At 35.2% G+C, this 25,696-nt stretch overlaps 1 protein-coding gene across 3 annotated transcripts in view; it reads right to left on the bottom strand.

The window, feature by feature from the left end:
• Positions 1 to 2,861: 2,861 nt before the first annotated feature.
• LOC121739499 (capon-like protein) overlaps positions 2,862 to 25,696 on the bottom strand; it is a 247,171-nt gene continuing 224,336 nt past the window's right edge. For all 3 annotated transcript variants that reach the window (XM_042131990.1, XM_042131991.1, XM_042131992.1), the window contains 4 exons: positions 24,425 to 24,537; positions 7,050 to 7,274; positions 5,166 to 5,300; positions 2,862 to 4,066 (listed from right to left, as the gene is read on the bottom strand). In XM_042131990.1, coding sequence (XP_041987924.1) covers positions 3,194 to 4,066; positions 5,166 to 5,300; positions 7,050 to 7,274; positions 24,425 to 24,537 — 1,346 coding nt within the window. In that variant the 3' untranslated portion in view covers positions 2,862 to 3,193. The remainder of the gene's footprint in view (positions 4,067 to 5,165; positions 5,301 to 7,049; positions 7,275 to 24,424; positions 24,538 to 25,696) is intronic.

The following is a 25,696-nucleotide window of genomic DNA, read 5'->3' as shown; positions in this document are numbered from 1 at the left end:
AGTAGGTATCCACTATCCAGCTCTGAAGGTCTACCTGACATAAGACATTCGAGAAAGAGTAAAGCTCAATTTCATAGCTTATATTCTTCGCGGTATTATGCCGATGGAATTTACTACTAATTCTAGTACTAATTCTCTGATAGTACTTTACTAATAATTTTACCATCACCATCAATTTTGTCATTAAAAATAACATCACCAGCACCACAAACCAAATGAACCATATACTTACTAATTTTGCTATGTATTAGGAGTTTCAGCAACCAAGTAGCCCAAACTTCCACCAAATACAAAAATCCTACCACCAAAGTTTTAAAGCATAAAAAGAGTTTAAGCAAGGTATAGTTATTATAATATCTAATTATAATGAATTATATTTAAACCATCTTTTGTCCTGAGACTTTTCTAATGCATTAGACAAAGACAGGAACATTCTACAGCAGTTTAAATCAGTAGAGGTTTTAGGGTAAAATAATACAACACTTGCGATGTTTACTTTTATTCTGATATATTATGTAATTGCAATGAGTTTGTTACAATTAAAACATCATCGAAGTACAATGCTAAAGAAACGTAACTGCGTTAAAAATGGTTCCACAAAAAGACTACCGCGGTAGTCTTATAAGCATATTATAGTATCCATTCTAATTACTGTTGTCATCGGCTTAAGTTCATAATTATGAATGGTATAAGTGCAATAAGAGGCTAACTAACATTTTATAATGTTTTTTTTTCATAAATGGAGGTGTAGGATATAATATAATATTATACTTATATAAAAAATATTTTGTGGATACTTTGGCAACATAACATCCATATTTTTTACTTATTGCAATTCATTTTCCCGGTCCCAAAGCCTCCATTTAGGCAAAAAACGAACATTTAAATAATAATAATATTATGTTAGTTATTCATACTCACTTTCTTCCTCTTAGGTTTTAAATTTTAATTACGACATAAAATGCAATGTATGGTTCTTGTCATTGCTAAGTTGTATGCGTAAAAGGAACCAAAATTATAACAGTACCTAGATGTATGAAAGCTACGTTTCCTTAGTATCGTATTATCAATGCAAAACATCCAATCTAATACAATGCTGATTCTACACATTTATAATACGGAATATAATTTACTACTGATACAGTTTTGATTATGTTAATAGACTGATCTAACCAGAAACAGGAGTCGAGCATTGCAGATGCGCGAACGGATGTTGAGATAAAATGCTATTTTATGTAGAACTATTCAAAGTAATGCTATCAATAATAATGATCCAATATAATGCTATGTATTAATATCGATTCAAAATACATATTTCAATGAGTACCTATTTAAAATCATGGTAGGTGTAGGTAATGTAGTAAGTGATAATGAAGCAAGTTCGTTGCTACATTCTAGAGTTCCCAAGAATAATTTCAGTTATTTCATTTTTCTGTTGTTTGTGGTTTGGTAAAACCAAATTACTATTTTTCAGGTTTTTGTTTACCGTTTTGGTTTACAAGCAAATAGTAAGGTTGCACCAGAGGCGTGGTTAAAGTTAAAGTTAAGGCTAAAGTTATGGTTATAGTTAAGGCTAACTTTAACTTTAACCTTAACTTTGACCAGAGAAATTGACAGATGACAGCTGGTCGTGGGCAGGGGCGCTGCTGGTAAAGGAGAACTGTCAAAAATGGCATTTTAGTATGATGACAGCGTTAGTACCTTTTTTCGCCACGTGCATTTAAAACCTTGTCGAGCTCTATGGTTATGGTTAAATATAGCCTCTTGATGGCGTCCATTTTTAACTTTAACCAAAGATTTGACAATTTGCATTGTACTTGAAGTAAAAGTTACAGTTATAGTTAAAGTTAGTTGATGCAACCCAACCTAAGTGTCAAATAGAAACAAAAAAAAAACATGTGAGTAAATCATTCAAGAAGTCTTGCAACTTTTTTTTATAACGCCCCCTTGTGGGCGCTGAAGGCCGAAATTGGGGCGGTGTGTAGAGGCTTTGATTTGAAAGTAGGTGAAACAATTTGGGCTCTAAAAATATTTTTTTCTCAAAGTTAGCGGTAAACAAAATAAGTTTAGGAACCCCTGATTTGATAAAAACCTCCTCCCTTTTGGAAGTCGGTTGGTAATATTCTAAAATGTCGTTAGTTGATTACGAATACGAATTACTCCATGTATATTTTATTCCAATCCGATACTTGACAAAATGAATTTATCTTTCAGCCAGGAAAGTTACCGCCACAGAAAAAGTGACTACTGACTAGTGTTCAGGAGTGTATAACTGTACCTTTACATTCATTTTGCAAAGGCAAGAAACGGAAAAATATTCATTTTGTATACTTAATAAGTTAATATAACATAATATTTTGTATAATATGATTATAATACAAATAATTAATTTATTTTATACTTACACTATTTGTATTTTTAATTGGAATCTGATATGTGATGGATAATATAACACTTTTTATTATTCCAAATGCAATAAAGTAATAATTGGTCATTTTTATTCTTTTTATAGAACTTTTATAGATCGCACTTTGTGCAGAATAGATATTGTAATATACTTAAAGTATTCGTGTTTAATACATTTTATAATAATCAATTTAATTAATGAGTAAGACAATCACAAAATGTTCCACTTGGCACAGAGATAATAATAAGCTTCTATTACAACAATAGTGTACGAAATGATGAATTGTTTCTACCTTATTCATTAGTAACATAATATATTATTATGATTAAAATTGATACGTAATTTTGTATAGCAGAATAATATTGAGTAAATAATAAGAAAATAAACGAGTTTCACTAAAAGTAACTCAACATTTATAAGATTATAAATATTCATATAGTTATTTATGCAACAGATCTATAGTAGGAAAATATAAAAGATATGTTTAGGATATAAATAAAATTGACTGGAATAAACATCGACTAGAAATTGATATGTAAATAAAATCTAGAATCTACACCTAATAGCAGATCACCGATTGGCACCATTCAAGTCTTTCATTTCTACATTCAAATTATACCTAATAGTAATAAATTAATAAGCAATTAGATTTAACTAAGGTACGAATTTCAATCGCAGTCAGCAAAATCACACGTCATACCCTTCTTCTCTCTTTACTTTTAGTAGAGAGATACCTTTTGTGTCTCTTTACTGACTGCGGCTAATAGTCGAGTATAAGATAAGAGTTTATTTCGTAGTGTGTCTCGTCCATTGCGCTCTTAAAGCGGTCATCATTTCGCTTCTGTTTGGTACCTTCTCGCTGGTAGAGCGAGTGATAGGCGCGGGCGGCGCTAGCGTATTCTCCAACACGGGGACTTTCAGTGTTACAGCATACACTGGCTTTTCCTCTTCTTTGTTTTCATTGGCTACCTTCGACGTGCTTTCTGACGGACTCACTGGTACAATAAGCCTTACTTTACCATCGTTTCCTTTCGCCTGTAATGTTCCCTTGTGGGAGAGCGGCATGATGAACGGAACGTCATCATCTGAGCTCCCGTCTGAAGATGACGATGAGCTCGAGTCTGAATCGCTGTCCAAAGAATTCTGAGACTGACTGACACTCATGGCTTGGATCATGCTGCTTATCTCCTCGCTGGTTTTGAACTGATCATCGTAGATTTGCTTAGTCATCAGGTTTGCTAATTCGGAATTGCTGAAGTGGTTGATCAGGGGAGGAATATTCGGGAATGCCTTGGAGTTTTGGAAGTACTGTTTGTTCATGTAGGCTTCGTTGTTGTTATTCACGTTGACATCTTGGAATTTCGATATTAGGTATTCTTGTATCTGATCGTTTGTCATTCCGTCGAAGTTTGGCGTGGTCTCTCCGTTGGCTTGGCTTGTAGATGGTGGGGGTGAGAAATGTGGCGGTACGTTATTATTTTCTCCATTATGATTTGCATTGCTATGGTTGTTTTGGGTAGCGTTTTGGGTTGCGTTATTCTGGTTAGTATTATGTGTCAGAAGATTTATCAGGTCCTCGTTAAGTGTCTGGTAGTTACCGTTACAAGGAGTGTTGCAATGACTGTCTGACTTCAGCGTCTCTTTCCCTCCTGCTTTTGGCTGCATGAGGAGCAATAAAATAAATATTATTAGAATAAAAGTTTGACATTATAAATATTAAGTATATACAATACTGTACGTTTAAAATATTACTTACAATCAAGTCTGCGATAAACATCAAAAAGCAAAAACAATTGTAAATGAAACATAGCACTAATAAAATAACATAGAACGTGCATGGCTAATTTTAAAAACTTATTAATTAACAATCTCAAGTATTAGAGCTTAAATACGATACAGGTTCGTCAAAAAATGTAAGCTAGGTAATTTTGTAAATGTATACAAATAAAGCGTTTCTGATTTTAATAACATCGTAGGATATTCAGTTCCCGTTCTACACAGACTAGGAAACTTCAATCATGGGATCAAACAACAATTGTAAATACACCAGCAGAAAAACATCTAAAAAAATATAACAAAAATAACATTAACGAATAACAAACTCAAACAAAATTCAAACACATCAACAACACAATATTGCGAAAGCAATATTGTGTTGTTGATGTGTTTGAATTTATTGTTTATGACCATGAAAATGGTCATAAACAATACCTAAATTAAAATGGAAACGTAACCTTTATATGGTGATCACTCAAGCGCGACTACCAGAGTCAAAATCTCATGAAAAAATTTTACAATCAATTTTTAAAGCGATTTTTACAGGAAAAAAGTCTGCCAAAAGTGCCAAAGATATGTTATCGACGCTTAAGAACCAAGACCATCTATTACTTATTTTTTTGGTTAATTTACGCATCGTCCTTTGATCAGTAAGCTTAAATTCGCATTATATAAATTGATTTTAAAAAATGTATTCAGAATAAATGCTACTACAACCAAATACCAGCTAAGTTATAGGACGAAATAAAATGGAAATACCACCTATCTACCACCGGATTGTCATCCGTTTTATAATTAGTTGTAATGCATATTTTTTTTGTCTCCTGTAAAGTCGACTTCTTGTAGATAGATAATCTTGGTTCTTAAGCGTTGAATTATAGCGTTATGCTTGTTGAAAAAGGAAATTCACCCATCTGTGGACACATTATGCATGCGTGTGCCAATAAGCGTCATGCAAATATACAATCATACATGCAAATACCTGTGGCAACATTGTCAGCTGTTGAGAGTTGATTGGGCGCGCATTCCCCTTCTCTCTCTCTTGCAAATGAGAGACGAGAGCAGCGATATGCTCCAAGAGTTCCTTGTTGTGGACCAGCAACTGATGTGTTCGGGCCTGAAATATTGAGAGTCTACCTTGAAATTTCATATCAATGTTATTGTGAGTTAGCCTGGATTTATACTATGCATCTACACTAACGCGCGGATTGGCGGATACACAGCGAGATGACAAGCAATTATTAGCAAATGTATGTGTAATCCGCGCGCGATCGCAAAATATGATTCTGAATCCGGAAGATCAGGAATTCACAGCATATTGTAGGTTAATTTATCAGCGTTTCATTTTGAACACTTCTGCGGTTATAGTTGTCAATCAGTTAGTGGTAGTGGTTTTGTGGTTGAATGTCGCGCTATTATAGCACTGTTACGCAATCTAATAATGCTGTATATTGTCGCTCTTATTAATCAGCAGCAGCATCGCGCTATTGAAGTTTTATAAACTGTACGTCGCTTCTTATGCATCTAGGGTGATCAGATGTCAGAAATTTTCAGCAAATATTTGAAACAATAAAAGTATGTTGTACTAAACCATCCCAACTTTAATTTTTAATCACAATAACAAAAAAGCTTAAGGCACAGGTACTTTGGAGTTTCATAAACTGTAACTTATAAATAATCGTAATTATCTTTTTACTATATAAACATAAATCAATCAACATTGACAAATAAGACATTTAAAAAATCACAAATAAATTGCTCGTATCAGGAATTTTGGCCGAAAATCAGGACTTTTTGTCAGGACTTTTGAAATTTTATGACCTTATATGCGTACTCCTGACCGAGCACAACACCTCGCTCGGTTGGAAGATCTACCTTTGCGGCCACCACCCATATCCCCACAGATGTTTACATAGCGAATAAATTAGGTGGCGTGTCCTTGATTGCCTGTCATGTGATTTTTCCAATATGCCAGACAGAGACAAGCAGACCGACGACTATACATCTCTTTGTACACATTGTGAACATTTTAATAGTAAGGGGGAAAAATAGATATACCATAATGTCACTTCCACAATGTCACTTGTAAACTAAGCAAATTATATTCCGATTCCATTAAGATAACTCAGTTATTTATATTAAGAAAGCGAAGTTAAACGTAACTTTAGTAGTTACTACTTCAAACCCTTTAGAGTTTAAGCCTTAAAAGGACCTTTATGGTGAAGACATTAAGGTCACTCTCACAAAAGATATTGTGTAAAATTACTTTTAACAGTCTCTAAATGTAACTCAAAACTACCCAAGTCATTGTATTCTCTTATACTATTCAATGAACATCAAAGTAACAAAGGTTTTCTGTGATCACTCCAAATTAATATCCAGTGCTGTTTATGACGGTACACGTTATTGTCTTGGGTTTTATTACTTTTAGGTCCTACTGGAAATACTTCAAACACCTAGTTACGCAATTAATGAAACCATTTGCCATCAGTCTCAGATTTAAATTTGATCAGTTGATGCTACTTGCATCCATTAAATTAATGAGTTTTATTACAGATGCAAAGATTGTTACAAAACAAACGCTAGTCTTACCAAGGGAGTTTATCATAGCCTATATCTATTATAAAACCTCATGCAAATAGCAACATTGGCACTATCTCGATCACGTTACAGCAACGCTGCATCGATGCTTGAGGTGTTGACGCATATTTTTATATAAAATAACAGGGCAAACGAACAAACCGGTCACCCGATGGAACTACCGTCGCTCATGGACACTCGCAACATTAGAAGAGCTGCAGGTGCGTTGCCGGCGTTGCAATTGCAACAGAGATTGAGGATGTAAGTAAAAAATAGATCTACTCACTTGTGCCTCGCATCTGGCCGCCTGTTCCGCGGCCAGCTGGTCGCGCAACAGCAATAGCTGCGCAACAGCCGCGCGCGTCTGTTGCGCCTGTTGCTCGAGGCGTTCGCGCAACAGTTGCAACTGATGTTGCGCGCTCAGCGGCGTGGTTGCGTCCTCGACGGTCGTCACCTCAACCTTGGTTACGCATTCCGGTAGATCGGGCAGGATGTTCGGTGCCGGTGGATGCTGGAATCACAACCAGTGGTTACAGTTCATAAAAATCGTAACAAAAATAATTACTTTCGCAGCACTTTGCCAGAATATGAGAAAAATATTCAGTAAGATTAATGCAAGCTTATAAAATATATTTTCTACTTATTTTTTTACAGAATTTTACTGCACGACTAAAAATACCCTTAAATTGTTTGATTGCAATCGCTCAGCATTTCCTGTAAATTTTTATCTTCATATTTTCTTCTTAAAACAATAAAAACATAATTATAATATACTCATCATATTATATTCAGATAGTCAATACCAGCCGTGAAAATAACATTATACTAAAATAATATATAACACCCTGTACAATTATAGCGCTGGTGTATTTTTATGTTACTCAATTTGAATCCCGACGAAGTACGTAGTACTCGCGGGCGCTTAGCATATTATAGGAATATACGAGGCAGCAAACAGCTTTAGTGGAATAAGTTGTGGAGTAAATCTCTCTCCCTGAGCTCTGACACGTTATTTATGGGCTGTTTACAATATATAATTAAAAATAGCTTTATACAGGGCGTTTTAGTTACGGCAGCTTTAGATATGGGGTCAATTCAGACCACAACGCGACGCGTAGAGGCATTTCCTGTACTGAATTATTGACAAATGTCAATTGCGTGAGAGTTCTTGCAAATCTGTCAAATCCATACAAATTTGATATCAATCCCACGGACGTAAAAAAAATACGGACGGATCGCCATTAAGAAATGAGTGAAGCACCCTTAATAAGCCCAGGCGATCATATGTACACATCTTGCACAAACACTCGCACTGTAATAAGCCGATCGTACCGCCATTACGCAATTAGACTGCATCGCGGTGACACATCTTTGTCATTCATAAATAAAAATAAATATGCCATCTTGTGTTGTAAAATGGTGCAAGAACAATACAACCTTACACAAAAAACATCAAGGAATAATATTTCATAGGTAAGATAACATATTTTTAAAGTATTTTGATAAAATAATGTAAATATTAATTCAACTTCAACAGGTCAGTAATGTCCATAACAAAGTGGGGAAATTTTCCCCAAACCGGGGAAAATTTTAAATTATTTTTAAATAATCAAATAATTAATTTTATTGTCTTTTATTAGTGTCATGTAAGTATTTAGCATACTATTGACCAGTAATTAGGCAGGAATACAATAATAGGGGTGTAGACAGTAAACGAAATCTAATACAAATTATTGTTTTTTTGAGAGTTTGTATTATAGAATTACCGAAAATGGACATATTTTACTCAATAACTTTATAATATTTTTTATATTTAATAAGTGATTTGTTTAATTGAAATAAGAGTGTATTTATTTTTATACATATTTTTAGGTGTAACAAAATACTTATGTACTATCAGAGAAGTTGATTCCTATGCAAATCGGGGACATAAGTAGTTTGGTTGCGTTACGAGTACGTCAAACCCAGCCGACAGATCACAATTAACATTGAATTGACATAAGTATTCGACCAAATAACGTTGGTCTGTCAGTTCCATAGGAATCAACTTCCTTGATGGTACATCTGTAAAATAAATATATTTCCTAAAAATAGTCTACACCCCTATTAATTTCTTAATTTACAAAAGTGGATATAATTGTTGTTTGACGACCTCTGTGGCTCAGTGGGTGGGCTGTCGGTAGCTCAAGCCGGGGGTCGCGGGTTCGAATCCTGCCGACGGAACAAAAAGGTTTCAAAGTTCCTGGGTCATGAGTGTGTATTAAATATGTGTATCATATAATAAAAATCTTAAATATATGTATAGTATAACAGTATTAAATATATTTCCGTTGTCTAGTACCCGTAACACAAGTCCTTCAGGTACTTAGCACGGGGTCAGACTGACGTGGTGTGAAGCGTCCATAGATAAAATTGTTGTCTTAGATTTCCTTCAGTAGTAGGGGAGGGAAGGTGCTATTGGTGTAGTCACCCGAGCGTCATTGAGACCTAGTAGGAATGAAAATATTGAATGGACCTCTGGACCTGGAATAAATTTAACACCATGTTAGGTGATTTGATTTGACGTTAGCGCATGGTAGAACTCTCGATAGCTCTAACAGGCCGTTAACTGATTTAACAAGCCATTATTTATTTAACATTACTTGATTGTTTGATGAAACGGGTTACGGGACTTAAGTATCTTATATCTTTTCGTATACAGGTTTCTTATATAGGTTTCGGGGGCGATAAATCTGTCTAGCTAGGAATTATTTTTAGAAAATGTCATTTTATTCGTGTTTTATCGAATACCGAGCAAATCTCGGTCAAATAGCTAGTAATAATTTTATTATTGTAAATGTTTGTACATAATCATTATTACTAATAATGTTATGTAAATAATATACTTCTCTGTACATAATATGTGTTTTTTTCTATCTATAGTGTCATAAAAATAATATTTTCATTATGACATCTTTAACAACCGCTTACATTTCTGAAGCGAAAAAAAAATAAAAATATGTTTAAGTATAAAAAATACATTTAACTTGTCTGAGTTTACAAAAAAAAGTAGGGAAATTTTACAAATTTATGATTTATATGGCAACCCTCATATCACGCACACGTCCTACACGGGCGGCCATAACTAGGCTTCACTCGTGATTAGAGAAGGTTACGTCCGTACTTTTTTTACGTCCGTGATCAATCCATAAAAATAATTTAACCCATCGCTCGTGGAATATCGAGACACAATAGCTTATCTATTGTTATCGCGGCCGGATGCGGCCGCTTAGGGCTTCATGAATTTTAATAAGTATACTAGTTGCTTTAAATAACGTAAAAAAATTATATTAATTTTAGTACTAAACTGACATAAAACGAAAAATATTTTTAGAACGATGATTCGTTTTTAGGGTTCCGTACCCAAAGAGTAAAAACGGGACCCTATTACTAAGACTTCGTTATCTGTACGTCTGTCCATCTGTCTGTCTGTCTCCAGGATGTAACTCAAGAACGGTAATAGCTAGAGATTTTAAATTTAGGGGGGCTCCCATACAACAAACGTGATTTTTTAGGTCTTTTTTTCTCTATATCAATAATGGCAACAGTTAGGTACTTGAATTTTTCACAACATCCATTAAACTTAGTTGTATATTGTGTACTTTATTATTTAATAATAATATAAAAAAAATGGGGGGCTCCCGTACAAGAAAACACAATTTTTGGTCTATTTTTGCTCTATAATGGTACGGAACCCTGCGTGCGCGAGTCCGACTCGCACTTGGCCGATTTTTATTCATTGCAGTTTGTTAAAGTCGAACATCTTGCCAAGTCCTAAAATGAAGATAGTATTTTCAAAATGATTTCTATTTTGCTCAATTTTCCGAGACACAGGATATTGAAGACAGATATGAGAAAGTCAACGGTTGAAATGAAAATATCTATATATTAATACGAGAAAAACTTTGTAACCCTTTTTACGAAAAATGGGGAAACGTAGGTGCATGAAATTTCGCACAGTTATAGTTTATATGGTGAAGGAGTGCATCGAGCTAATATTATTTTAAAATTATGCTTTTATCATATATATTTTTAACAAATAAAACGTTACACACACTACGACACTACTACTAGGAAAAATGACAGATTTTTGAGTGACAAGCCTATACATACGAATTATACTCTTTTATTTATAGTTGAAGTCTGTTGACAACAAGTTGACAAATTGAGAATGGATTATTGTTTTTTTTTTATTTAATTTTATATACTATTAGACAGTGCTTAAACGGCCAGTCTGAGATCAGCTGAGTCCCAGAGACAAGAATTGAAAAAAAACTATGATGAAGTCAATATTTTTTACAAAATATAGGTAGTAGTCCAATGTCGTTGCAAGTAAGGTCGAATTTCGACCATTGGGCGATCTCTAGTATTTTGAGAGATCTCTAGTATTTTGAGATTTACCAAAGTCCCCACTGAGGCAGAGAAGAGAGTCGTCCTGTTTCTCAGTGTAAGGAAGGTTTTTGACGATAGTCTACAAATCCAGAAGCAACATTTTCCCCTATATCCCACAGACGTAAAAAAAGTACGGACGTAACCTTCTCTAATCACGAGTGAAGCCTAGTTATGGCCGCCCGTGTAGGACGTGTGCGTGATATGAGGGTTGCCATGTAAATCATAAATTTCCCTACTTTTAAATTTTGTAAACTCAGACAAGTTAAATGTATTTTTTATACTTAAACATATTTTTAATTTTTTTTTCGCTTCAGAAATGTAAGCGGTTGTTAAAGATGTCATAATGAAAATTTTATGACACTATAGATAGAAAAAAACACATATTACGTACAGAGAAGTACCTATATTATTTACATAACATTATTAGTGATAATGATTATGTACAAACATTTACAATAATAAAATTATTACTAGCTATTTGACCGAGCTTTGCTCAGTATTCGATAAAACACGAATAAAATGACATTTTCTAAAAATAATTCCTAGCTAGACAGATTTATCGCCCCCGAAACCTATATATGAAACCTGTATACGAAAAGATATAAGATACTTAAGTCCCGTAACCCGTTTCATCAAACAATCAAGTAATGTTAAATAAATAATGGCTTGTTAAATCAGTTAACGGCCTGTTAGAGCTATCGAGAGTTCTACCATGCGCTAACGTCAAATCAAATCACCTAACATGGTGTTAAATTTATTCCTGGTCTAGAGGTCCATTCAATATTTTCATTCCTACTAGGTCTCAATGACGCTCGGGTGACTACACCAATAGCACCATCCCTCCCCTACTACTGAAGGAAATCTAAGACAACAATTTTATCTATGGACGCTTCACACCACGTCAGTCTGACCCCGTGCTAAGTACCTGAAGGACTTGTGTTACGGGTACCAGACAACGGAAATATATTTAATACTGTTATACTATATATATATTTAAGATTTTTATTATATGATACACATATTTAATACACACCCATGACCCAGGAACTTTGAAAACTTTTTGTTCCGTCGGCAGGATTCGAACCCGCGACCCCCGGCTTGAGCCACCGACAGCCCACCCACTGAGCCACAGAGGTCGTCAAACAACAGTTATATCCACTTTTGTAAATTAAGAAATTAATAGGGGTGTAGACTATTTTTAGGAAATATATTTATTTTACAGATCAAGGAAGTTGATTCCTATGCAATTGACAGACCAACGTTATTTGGTCGAATATGTCAATTCAATGTTAATTGTGATCTGTCAGCTGGGTTTGACGTAACGCGACTAAACTACTTGGGTCCCCGATTTGCATAGGAATCAACTTCTCTGATAGTACATAAGTATTTTGTTACACCTAAAAATATGTATAAAAAATAAATACACTCTTATTTCAATAAAAAAAATCACTTATTAAAATATATATAAAAATATTATAAAGTTATTAAGTAAAATATGTCCATTTTCGGTAATTCTATAATACAAACTCTCAAAAAAAACAATAATTTGTATTAGATTTCGTTTACTGTCTACACCCCTATTATTGTATTCCTGCCTAATTACTGGTCAATAGTATGCTAAATACTTACATGACACTAATAAAAGACAATAAAATTAATTATTTGATTATTTAAAAATAATTTAAAATTTTTCCCGGTTTGGGGAAAATTTCCCCACTTTGTTATGGACATTACTGACCTGTTGAAATTGAATTAATATTTACATTATTTTATCAAAATACTTTAAAAATATGTTATCTTACCTATGAAATATTATTCCTTGATGTTTTTTGTGTAAGGTTGTATTGTTCTTGCACCATTTTACAACACAAGATGGCATATTTATTTTTATTTATGAATGACAAAGATGTGTCACCGCGATGCAGTCTAATTGCGTAATGGCGGTACGATCGGCTTATTACATTGCTAGTGTTTGTGCAAGATGTGTACATATGATCGCCTGGGCTTATTAAGGGTGCTTCACTCATTTCTTAATGGCGATCCGTCCGTATTTTTTTTACGTCCGTGCTATATCCATACTAATAAAAGATAACACAATGTTTTGTCCTCGTTGGCCAAGCTTTTTATCAAATTAACACCATATTCCTGATGCATATAATATGACAGATGAAATCAATCACGTGGGCTGCAGCCTGACCGAGCATACCACCTCGCGGTCGGAAGATCCTTTGCGGCCACCACGCATATTCCCGTAATAGGCTAGGTAGGTACACAAGAACAGAACATTGTATGTACTTATAGATTAACTTATCTACTGACATTAAGTTACTAACCCACAGGGGTTGAATTATTAGGATTATCATAAAGAATATTTTAGCTAAACCGAAAATAACTTTCGTACTGCGTAACTGTTTTCTAAATACGTGATATTATGGGTGTTTAAATACCTTATAATCCAGCGTTCTGTTGAAAATCAGATTACTCCAATCTCGTTTATCGTAGACCATTAATTTATATAACATTAGTATAAAACAACAATATTTTATATATAATTACTGTAATATATCTTTGGTATTAGTGATTAGAATGTTAAATGCGCTGGGATAAAATGCGTTTTCATCTGCAGAATTATAATTGTTGTGTATTTTTTATTTATTTTTCTGGTTTCTAAGGTTTCATTTTTCTATTCAATAGGGTTGTGATTAGTTAACTTATTGTTAGCCAACCATAAGCGCCTTTGAATAAATTAATGTCATATAGCTTTAAAACTATCAGTGGTTTCTCTCAACTTCTTGCTATCTCATCAGCTGTTCGCAGTACAGTTTAGAATCGATGGTCCTGCCTGGCGGTAACAGCTCATAATGAATAGCCAGATACAATTGGTATAGCCCAAGAGATTTTATGACAAGTTCATACATATAATAATACGAAAAGACTTTTTCCCCAACCTATTATTTACCTCATAGTAGTGCATGCATTCTAGGGTTGCTGAGGATTCCTCTTCCGCTTCCTCATAATGAGGAAGTTCCGCAATATTTTGGGTTCCTCAACCGTTACCGCATCCTCATAAATAAAAATAAAAAAAATCCTCTTCCGCTATCGCTTCCTCAAAATTTAAGAGGAATTTATGAGGAATTTCACTGCGCATGCGCGTCGCGTATCCAATCATGGCACCGCACAGGCCAGAGCGCCTTTTTAGGGTTCCGTACCCAAAGGGTAAAAACGGGACCCTATTACTGAGACTTCGATGTCTGTCCGTCTGTCTGTCTCCAGGCTGTATCTCAATAATGGCTATAGCTAGCTTTCTGAAATTTTCACAGATTGTGTATTTTTGTTGTCGCTATAATAATAAATACTAAAAACAACATTAAATTAATATTTAACGGGGGCTCTCATACAACAAACTTGATTTTTTTGGCCTTTTTTAATATTAAACAATAATGGCAACAGGTACGCACTTGACATTTTCACAAAATCCTTAATTGTATGTGTACTTTAATGATTAATAATAATATTAAAATAAAATAAAAAATTAAGGGGGACTCCTATACAAAAAACACAATTTTTGGCCTATTTTTTTCTCTATGACGGTACGGAACCCTTCGTGCGCGAGTCCGACTCGCACTTGGCCAATTATTTTTTGTGTTTGTGTGTTGTGTATGTTACTGAGCTCTTCCTTAACTGCTGGACCGATTTTGATGATTCTTTATTGTGTGTGTTTTGAGAATGGTTTAGATTCATAGTTTGGTCCACTGGAAAATGCCCTATTAATTCTTTTTAACCGACTTCCAAAAAGGAGGAGGTTATATGTTCGTCTGTATATTTTTTTGTGCAACGTATGTACCTAGTTATGTACAGACTGGACAAAGGCTTTTGGTTTGGGTCCGCTAGTATTTATAATTTCCTATCACCCCATTCCTCATCCGCTTCCTCATCCGCATCCTCTTCCTCAAAAGAATATCCCCTTCCTCATCCGCATCCTCTAAATTTGCGCGTGACAATTCCTCTTCCTCCTCCTCTTCCTCATAATCACTTCCTCAACAACCCTAATGCATTCTTTCAAGCAGAAATAAGTTATGTTTTGACGCTATCCAAACAAAAGCGATTGTAAAATAGATAAACTTCAAGAACTGCAGAAACCGGGCATTAGTGACACATTTCAAAATCTCAAGAACAAAGCGTGTGATATGCGGGCTCCACACTTGCGGCGCGAATTGCGGCCGCGATTCACGGATGTTACGCGCCGTGAACACGACGCGAACAAATACGGCCCTCTACACTCGTAATCTTCGCATTTACGTTCGTGCATTTGAGTAAAATGAACGTTGAAGTCACTGTTGCTGCTGCTCTGACATTGTGTGCGACAGCGAATAAAAGCGAGTGTGGATGATGTTCGCGTTCGCGCTTCGCAAGCCCTTTGTCGCGGGCCAAAAAACCGACTCGGGACGGGGAAAGCCGTGAAGCGCGAACGCGAAACAGCGAAACCCCCCACACTCGTGGTTCGTAGCCTTCGCGGGCTTTCGCGCCGCGAGTGTGAATCCCGCTTTAAATGTTTTGGCGACGCGCTGGTAACGTGATACGGGACTTTTGGCGGCTGTCAGTTCCTGATTCATCCAGGGTCGATGTTAAATCAAACCAAATTGTCGGTATTCCAGAAACGATGTTTTACAACTTGCGTGTTTTTTTTTTTTTGTAGAATTTAGGTAGGTATTCCAAAAAATTGTTTTCAACTTCTGTGTTTCTTTTGTAAATATCATTAGTATTTTAGTTTAATTTTTGTTATATTCTATAGACATGATTACAATGAAGTTTAAAAATAATTGTAATTTATAAGATTATTTATTTTTTAACACTTATTCTTTAACTTTTGATTGATACAATTCATCATCATCATTATCATATCAGCCTATAGTCGTCCACTGCTGATTGATACAATTATTTTCACGAAAATATCACAATGCAATTAAGAATATAAAAATTTGAACCGTTACCGTTGATAAAGTCGATAAACCCGAATTTTCCAGCACTGAGCGAGCTGATGATGATGAACTTTGCAAAGAAAAAATCTAGAACAAAATTATTGCCTTATAAGTTACAACTAGACATCGGATTAAATGCATTTGCATATTTGCATATACAAATGCATATAATGGCGCTTTTTAGGCGATCGTGCATTACTGGCAATTTTTATTTGATTGTGCTTATTAAAAGCATTTTAAATGCAAAGCATGCATATTTCGGCACTTTACATTCCTTCATCGTCGGGGGTTAAAAATACATACTTAGTCATAATCGGTGCAGGTCATAAATATTTTGCAATATTATGCTTAGCACTTCCAAGAGGTTGACAAACAAATAGCGAATTCTGAGAGACCACCCACAAACAAAATGGATTCCTAGAAACAACATAGTATCAGGTTTATTCCGATCTATTCCCTATCAAACAGCGTATCCATTTCTATTATTAAACATATATTCTATTTGAATCTCGTATATTTTGGGAGCCAAATCTTGCTTACTTTGATGTGATGACTATTGTTATACTATCTTGCGCCATGCGAGATTAAAGTTAACCCTGGGTTAGATGTTATTCCTACCGTTTCGCATATAAAAAACCACTACGACTTTAAGTCAGATTATCGGAAGTGAGCCTGACGGAAAAGTGACATGAGTAAATAATTACTTAATTCCTCATAAGTCATACCTACTCGTATCTAAATAAACGGCAGCACTCAGATACATAATATTTTAATGATAACTTAACCTTTTATTGAAGATTTTGATAAAAACTCTGATTGATGTTACACTTATTATATAATAAAATTATATAACCGTTTAAATATGTATCTGTTTTGGGACTAAGGCTTGGTTCACACGGCACAATCCTGCACATTTCCTGCAGGTTTTTTGCAGTATACGTCTTAACGAATAAATAGTGGCGCATACAATGTATTATGTAAGTACTAAGTATATAGATTATAGAACCATTCACACGTCGATTGTACTGCAACAAATCGTGTACTAACAAATCCACTACAAGCCATCGCCAAACGAATACACAAAAATCGGCCAAGTGCGATAAGTATAGATAATTCGCACACGTCTAGTCGCACGCACATCAACACCGTGCCGTAGCTCGTAGACTGCTGAACTGACGTTTGACGATGTACGGCTTTCAACGCCGCACCGCTGTGTCGGTCAGAGTGGGGGGTGTTAGGTTTTTATCATTACGGAATTTCTTGATTCGGTCACCGCACTCAAAAACTGACAATGCGATAGCAATAATTTTTGCGCGATAATTGCTCCAAAATCGCAATTTCGTATCACGTATCAGCCAAAACAATACGATTGCAATCGATCACTATACATGACACCATTGATTGTGACATTCATGACACCCAGCAATCGCTCGCGCGATTATTGCTAGTGGATTGTTGATCGCTATTTTTACGTGATAAGGTAGCCGGACCAGGGCTCGGAAACCGGTTGCAGAACAAAACCGGTTTCGGTCATTGACCCCAAACCGAAATCGATTTCGGTTAAAGGTTGCACTTTACCGGTAAAAACCGGTACACGCAGAATACCGGTTTTTCTTTAATTTCGGGTTTGGTATTGAAAATTAACCGGTAATTTGCCGCGCGCGACGTTGCTACCCCGTGCGCAAGCGAAAAGTAAGATTTTGCATCAAGGTATACCATGGTTGAGAAGGTGCTGACGAAACTGATTCCTTATAGATACAAGTTTGGGGGTTTCGGCATTGTTTTAAGAACGGAAAGTATATGTTAATGTTCAAATTATATTCATCAGAATTCAGTAATAGTAATGGACATTGAAATTACTATGTAGTATGTATGTGTGCTGTAGGATGAATATTATGATTTATGCCTGTTATCGGCAACCATCTCGTTTCAGACAATTTTGATTTTTACAAAATGATTATACAAATTTTAATAGGTAATTAGTTTTCTATTAGGTATTTAACAACTATCAGTTAAAAAATTTAGTGTTTATTTTTTATTTTACTCGACTTAAAAAGTGTATTTGTTTTATAGTCTGAGTCAGCGGCAACAGGCGGACCGCGGTCCGCACACGGACGGAAAGGTCGAATTTCGAACCGCGAAATATTGTAAATGTTAATTTAAAAATTTTAAAAACTTATGGTGTATTCCGAACACTTTAAAGAATTTGCTCCCGTTAGAAATTTAACTTGAAGTTAATTTTTCAACAAATTATACAAATGTTAACTAACGAATTTTTTTTGAACTTCCGTCCTCATTGTACATAAAAAAAATGTTTGAATAATTTTTGTAAAAATTTTTCACTTCGAGGAGCCCAAACATCCTATTTCCCACTAATATTATAAAGGCGAAAGTTTGTTTGGATGTATGGATGTATGGATGTTTGTTACTCTTTCACGCAAAAACTACTGAACAGATTTTAATGAAACTTTACAATAATATAGCTTATACATCAGAATAACACATAGGCTACAATTTTAACCGCCTTTCAAAATGGGGGAGGTGTCATGTGCGTTTTCTTAATATTATGTTCAACGATTACTCCGCCGTTTGTTAACCGATTTTCAAAATTTTTCTTTTGGTATATAGGGTATCATCCCAATTTGGTCTTATATTCACAAAAGTGGTGATCTGATGAAGAATCTATAAGTAATCGAGGGAACTCCTTAAAATTTATAGAGAAACATGTGGTGACTTCGGTTTCGTGAGAAGTATTATAAGCATATGCTACAAAAAAGTAAGATTTTGCACCGAGGTATACCTGGTATACCGTGGTTCGGAAGATGCTGAGAGAACTCCTGATTCTTTATAGATACAAGTTTGGGAGTTTCGGCGTTGTTTTAAGAACGGAAAGCATATGCTACTATGCAAATTACTTTCATCATCATCATCATCACTACCATATTATACCATGCATCGTCACATGATTATGAGCCTATTATGACCCTGTTATTGGCACTTTTCATAGTCTTTTAGATCGAGACTCGAATTTGTCAAGCGATAATTTAAAAAAATCTATACTTTAATATTATAAACCTGAAGAGTATGTTTGCTTGAACGCACTAATCTCGGGAACTACAGGTCCGATTTAAAAACTTATTTCAGTGTTAGATTGCTCATTTATCGAATAAGGCTATATATTATAACGCTAATCTAATACGGCCGAAGAAACTCAGGAAAATGTGGGAAAAACGGGGGAAATATTAGAAAGGATTTATCTCACGAACTACTGGAGCAATTTTTATGGCAATATTAACGTGAAGGGAGTATAGCTATTTTTTAAGGGAAAATGTACGGTTTCTGTAAAATTCCTAATTATCACGGGCGAAGCCGCGCTGGACACCTAGTATATTATACAAACATGCTTAACAAGATCACGCCATAAAAGTTTAAAAAAATAATAAAAGGTACTTTGTTTATAATAATTTTTTAACTTGAACCAAAATCTATAAATCCAAGTAATATTGTCAAAAAAATTTGGTTTCATTTATCATCACATAATTGTTTTTATATCAATGAAAGATACATGTATTAACTAAAAAAAAAAAAACAACATTTGTTTAGAAAAATGTATAAACAAATGGACTATTTCGATGCTTTTAAAAAAAAAATTCTTAACTTTATGCTCTTGAAAATATTATGATTTTTAGAAACAAAATGTTTTCTTAATTACAATATTCAATTATTTATAATCGTTTTTTTAATATTTCTATTGTTAAAATTAATATTGATAGTGAAATAGGCTGGAGGCTGGAAGGTTTCTGAAGATAAAAGACTTTTTGCGAGCCTAGCCTTCGAACTTCAAAACTATGCACCGTTTTGTGACGGGAATGAATCGGTAGACAAGATATTTTAAGAGCCCAGAGATGCCTAAAATAATTCCTGACCTGATCCTGGATGATGATGATGATGAGGGGGTGATGACCAGAAGTGCGTAACAAATCATACAAATGAGGAAAATATGTTTGTCAGTATTAGCTATTTAGCTCAGGACCTACTACTTCCTTCGGTGTTTCAAAAAAAAATCTGGTCATCAAATTGAATACTTAATTGATTTTTTTATCCCGATCACAACCATAGTGATATTTAAGAGATTTCGAGACAGAACAGTAGTTGATTGATTTTTTTTAGTTACTTATTGAGATTAATTATCATAAAGCATTCTAACAGTTCGCATAATTAATACTTCGTTTTATTCATTTCTTCAACTTAATTTTCGATTTTAATTTGGGGTCAGTAGAGACCCCATGCGACTACTTGTGTGAGTTTTTTGATGCGCCTAATTAAGGGTTAAACAATAGAAATATAAAAAAACGATTATAAACAATTAAATATTGTTATTAAGAAAAACATTTAATTCTAAAAATCATAATATTTTCTAGAGCATAAAGTTAAGAAAAATAAATTTTTAAAAGCATCGAAATAGTCCATTTGTTTATAATTTTTTTGTAAACAAATGGCGGTAAAATTTTTTTTTAGTTACATGTCTTTCATTAATATAAAACAATTATTTGATTTATAGTTTTATATTTAAAGTTTGTATATATAATATATCTGTATATTTTAGATAGTATTTTAGTGTTTACATTTCTATCATATATAGACAATAATATTATGTTAATTGATCTTAAATAAAATTCGGTAAATTATTTGATGATAAATGAAACAATTTTTTTTTGACAATATTATTGGATTTCTATTTTTTTGTATATAAGTTATAACTTTTATGGCGTGATCTGTATGTGTATAAAAAGGGCTCCACGAACTGAAAAATTTTTACGAAAATTATTTAAACATTTTTTTAATGTACAATGAGGACGGAATTTCGAGAAAATTTCGTTAGTTAACATTTGTCCAATTTGTTGAAAAATTAACTTTTAGTTAAATTTTCAACGGGAGCGAATTCTTCGAAGTGTTCGGAATACACCATAAGTTTTTTAAATTTTTAAATTAATATTTAATACCTTAAAAAATAATCAGCGTGACGTGCTCGGTTTTCAAGCCGCGCGGAGGCCTATTACGGCGTACGGCGGGCACACGGCGCAGGCGTACGCTTTTCGCAGTAAATTAGTAACTAATCCATGGTAATCTACTTGACACAACTGTTCACGCTCGAGATGAAAATTATACTAGCAGCACTAAATGAGGTGAGCGCACGCGACGGGTGCCCGCTCGCGGATTCGTGGCCCGCGGCGGTCTTTCGACGCGTGCGCCCGCGCCCGTATCCGCCCGTGTTTTAGCGTTGGCCCTCAGGGCCGGGACACAAAAACACGATACGACGTCGTATCGTGTTTTTGTGTCCCAGCCCTTAGATCTCTGTATGTCAAATCTAACATTTCTTTTTAAATTAAAAATTAAAATAAAAAATAAAAACATTCTAAAATTAAAAAAAAGATAGGTGAAAATAATTGCGAAATTATCTTATCAACTCCCAAGCGGCCCAAGCGGGCCGCGATAAGTGATAAAAATAGATTTCCAAGAAGCGCGATCGAAGAATTAACCGGTTAATTTGGGTTTTCAAAATCGATTGTGTGTTAGTAACCGGTAACCTTTACCATTTGGGTTACGTAAAAACCGTTCGCTTGTTTAACCGGTAAATAAAAGAACGATATATTTACCGGTTTTTAACCGAAATAAACCGTTATTTTCAAACCGGTTCCGAGCCCAGCCGGAACTATTATCCTAGAGAGGAAAACTTCATTACGAACAATTATGTTATATCGATTTACTAACTACTGAATAAGCGTCTTTACTCCGCGCAGAACTCTGGATGCAATTTTCAATTAGAACTTGCCAAGTCTCTTTAAGTTCATGTTATGACACAATTTATGTACATCTGTTCAATACGTCTTGTGTATTGAACAGATGTACATATTATGTGGCGTGGAAATAGGCGTATTTGTTTTGAATACGTAAATTGAAAGTCAAATTTACAAAGGAAATAAGGTGTTTTTGTAATAAACAAATTAGTATAGAGGTGCAAACGTATGCAGAGAATGGATTCCCATCATTACTTCATTTTTTTTTCCAAAAGTGGAAATAAGTCCTTTTGAAATTATTTATTTAGACTGTGTATAATATATTATTATTACTAAAAATGAAGTATGTGTATTACGAGCTTTTGCCCGCGATTTCGCTCGCATTAAGAAGTATTATTATATACAAACTTTCATCCCCTATTTTAACCCCTTAGGGTTGGAATTTATCAATATCCTTTATTAGCGAATGCCTACGTCATAACATCTACCTGCATGCAAAATTTCAGCCCGATCCGTCCAGTGGCTTGGGCTGTGCGTTGATAGATCACCATGTCATTTATTTTATACGTGGGAGAACCATGCTTCGGCACGAATGGGCCGGCTCGACCGGAGAAATACCACGTTCTCACAGAAAACCGGCGTGAAACAGCGCTTGCGCTGTGTTTCGCCGAGTGAGTGAGTTTACCGGAGGCCCAATTCCCTACCCTATTCCCTTCCCTACTCTCCCCTATTCTATTCCCTTCCCTTCCCTTCCCTTCCCTACCCTTCCCTATTTCCTTTTCTTCCTTTCCCTACCCTACCCTATTACCCTATTCCCTCTTAAAAGGCCGGCAACGCACCTACAGCTCTTCTGATGGTGCGAGTGTCCATGGGCGACGGAAGTTGCTTTCCATGAGGTGACCCGTTTGCTCGTTTGCCCACTTATTTCATTAAAAAAAAAGTGTCAGTCAGTCACCTTTGAGTTTTATATAGATATATAGATAGATGTACTTGAATGTAAGAAAGGTCACTATTAATTTGGAAAATGTCAAGAAAAAAAAAAGGAAGTTGGCTAAAGGGAGAATATATTTGAAAACCTTAATTTTTTATTAGGTTAGGTAGTCCTTATTTTTTTGTTTTCTTTATTATAGAATATATTATATAATGCATTGTACCTACTACTAGAATGGACTGATTTTATATCTTCACTAACCGCACTTTGTAGCTTGGGCCATATTATCGTAACTGTATTTTTTTACAACCTATTCTCACGGTGAACTTAGGCTCTGTCCCCATCAGACACGGCACGACGCCGCCGTCGTGATACGGTACGGCGCCGCACCGTGTCACGGTGCCGCGTACGGTGCGTCCTTATTCAGTCGATATTTGCGCTCGAACGAGAGTGCTTGTCTGGATAATGCATATGGATCGCGAAAAAATGATTCTCTTGTTGTTACTAAGACGAAGATTGAAAAAGAATCATTAAATATTTTTTGAAGTCGGTTAAAAAGAAACCGAGGAAATTTTATCTATTATTTATCTATATATATAAAAATGGATTTTCAAATGTGTTAGTCGCGCTAAAACTCGAAAACGGCTGGACGGATTGGGCTGATTTTAGTCTTAAAATATTTGTAGAAGCCCAGGGATGGTTTTAAAGTGACACGAAGTTCACCGGGACAGCTATTTATAGATAAAATTTCCTCGGTATACATGACAATATTTGCATTATGCGACTTTGATATGTATTTTCATATTATGCCTCGTTTAAGTTTGGACACAAATTTTGTTCGGAAGTTTCACCAGAATAGGGGCGCGCGGTGCACCGTACACGGCACCGTGCGGCGCCGTACCGTATCACGGTGGCGGCGTCGTGCCGTAACACGGTGGCGGCGCCGTGCCGTGTCTGATGGGGACGCAGCCTTAGCAAATAGATTAAGCATGCTATCTGGTATATTAATACAATTAACTCTGTGCTTATATACCTTCTCCTTCATTTGTACGAAGGAGAGAAATAACATGATAAACACGGAGTTAAATTTAGGAACTTAATAAGAGTTATCATGCAAAATCATAGTAGAATGTGAAACTATAATTATTTTTACTATGTAATATGTATTTCATCACTTGCATATTGTATGTTGTATGTGTAATATTGTGATAAGTACTACCTCCACATTATGTGAATAATCAATAAAGAATTATTCTAATTCTTTATTGATTATTCAGTACACGATTAATTTTAACCCACATTAAGGCCTTAGGGTCAGCTCAGACCGCAATGCGACGCGTAAACGCATTTCTATTTGACAGATTTGCAAGACGTCTCACCCTCTTAAAATCTGTCACTTCAGTAAAGAAATGCATCTACGCGTCACGTCGCGCGTCGTCGCGGTCTTAGCTGACCCTACATACATATAAATTCGCAGCACGAACAAAATTCGCCAGCAAATCCAGTATATCAAGATACCCACCTGTGTGCGCTTCTTCTCCTTCCTCGGTGGTGGAGGGAGGTCCAGGTGGACTGGTCTCTGCGCTTCGCCCTTGGACGTGGAAGCAGCTTCTGACAGCCCGCACTCTGATGGCTCTGATGATCAAACAGCATAGCCAATTGTACTATACGCGTCACGAGCAAGTCAATTTGGTGACAACTTCGTAAATTATGCACACAGTCGACTTAAGAATACTAAGTTTTTTGTTCCTTAAAACTATATATTTGATTCGTATACTGACATGATAATAATGCATGCATGCAATTACATTATAATAAAAATATACACTTTGTATACAGACGTTGTTTGGCCTTGTCTGACATGTCTATCGATTCCAGGGAGATAGTTACTAGGCAGATAAGGATAAAATTCTGTAAGCTGGGCCTGATCTAGCTAATTATCCGCTCCGGGCAAAGATAATTTTTGCCGCCCTTGACGTACAGAAAACCATACAAATCATAAGCTACTTTTGTTGGGGGATAATGGGGGAATATTTAAGTATACTGTAAAATACTTAAAATAATTTTGAGGCTCTGGGCAAATGCCCGGCTCGCCCCCCCTTAGATCGGGTCCTGTCTGTAAGTGATAGTGTATACATACATAAGAAGGATATTTTTATTACTTAGAAGGTATATTATTTGCTTAAGAATATTATACTATTATTTTCTTATAGAAATATTAAAGCGACAAACGGCATGGTGTTTTTTTTTTATTATAAAATTGTGGCCGTCTATGGACTGTTCGTCCATATCCTTTTTTTGTTATTTTATTATTTAGATTTTTCGCACCAAGGATAGTAATTGAAATAATATTATGAATTTTAATTAAATGTGGTCCATCACGCCATGGACACTTTTTTTTCTCATAGGGCTCCTGTGTGTGCAAGACAACTCCTGGGTGATGCTGGTTACCAGGTTTGAACGAGTGTAATTAAGTTTAAAGAGGTTTTCACGCTCTATAAACGGGAGTTGGTTAATATCTCCAACGAGGATAACATCGTTGGCGCCTGTTAACTGATTCGCCATGACGATTGAGCCGAAATGGTTCATGAGGGCCTCGTCAACTATCAACCTTTCGTAGGTTTCTTTTGTCCCATTTACCAGCAAAGAGGCCATGGTACGAACTTTATCTTTAACTTTGTTGCCAGTTCGTAGCGATAGCCTTTGCTTTAGATCCTCGGCTGCTTCGATTGTCGTTGTTATTATAACGTCTGTTTCCTCATTGAAGTTATTAATGATCCAAGTTGTCTTCCCA

Source organism: Aricia agestis, chromosome Z (genome assembly GCF_905147365.1).
Source record: "Aricia agestis chromosome Z, ilAriAges1.1, whole genome shotgun sequence".
In the NCBI taxonomy this organism is placed as follows: Eukaryota; Metazoa; Arthropoda; class Insecta; order Lepidoptera; family Lycaenidae; genus Aricia; species Aricia agestis.
This window is presented reverse-complemented; position numbering and strand designations above follow the sequence as displayed.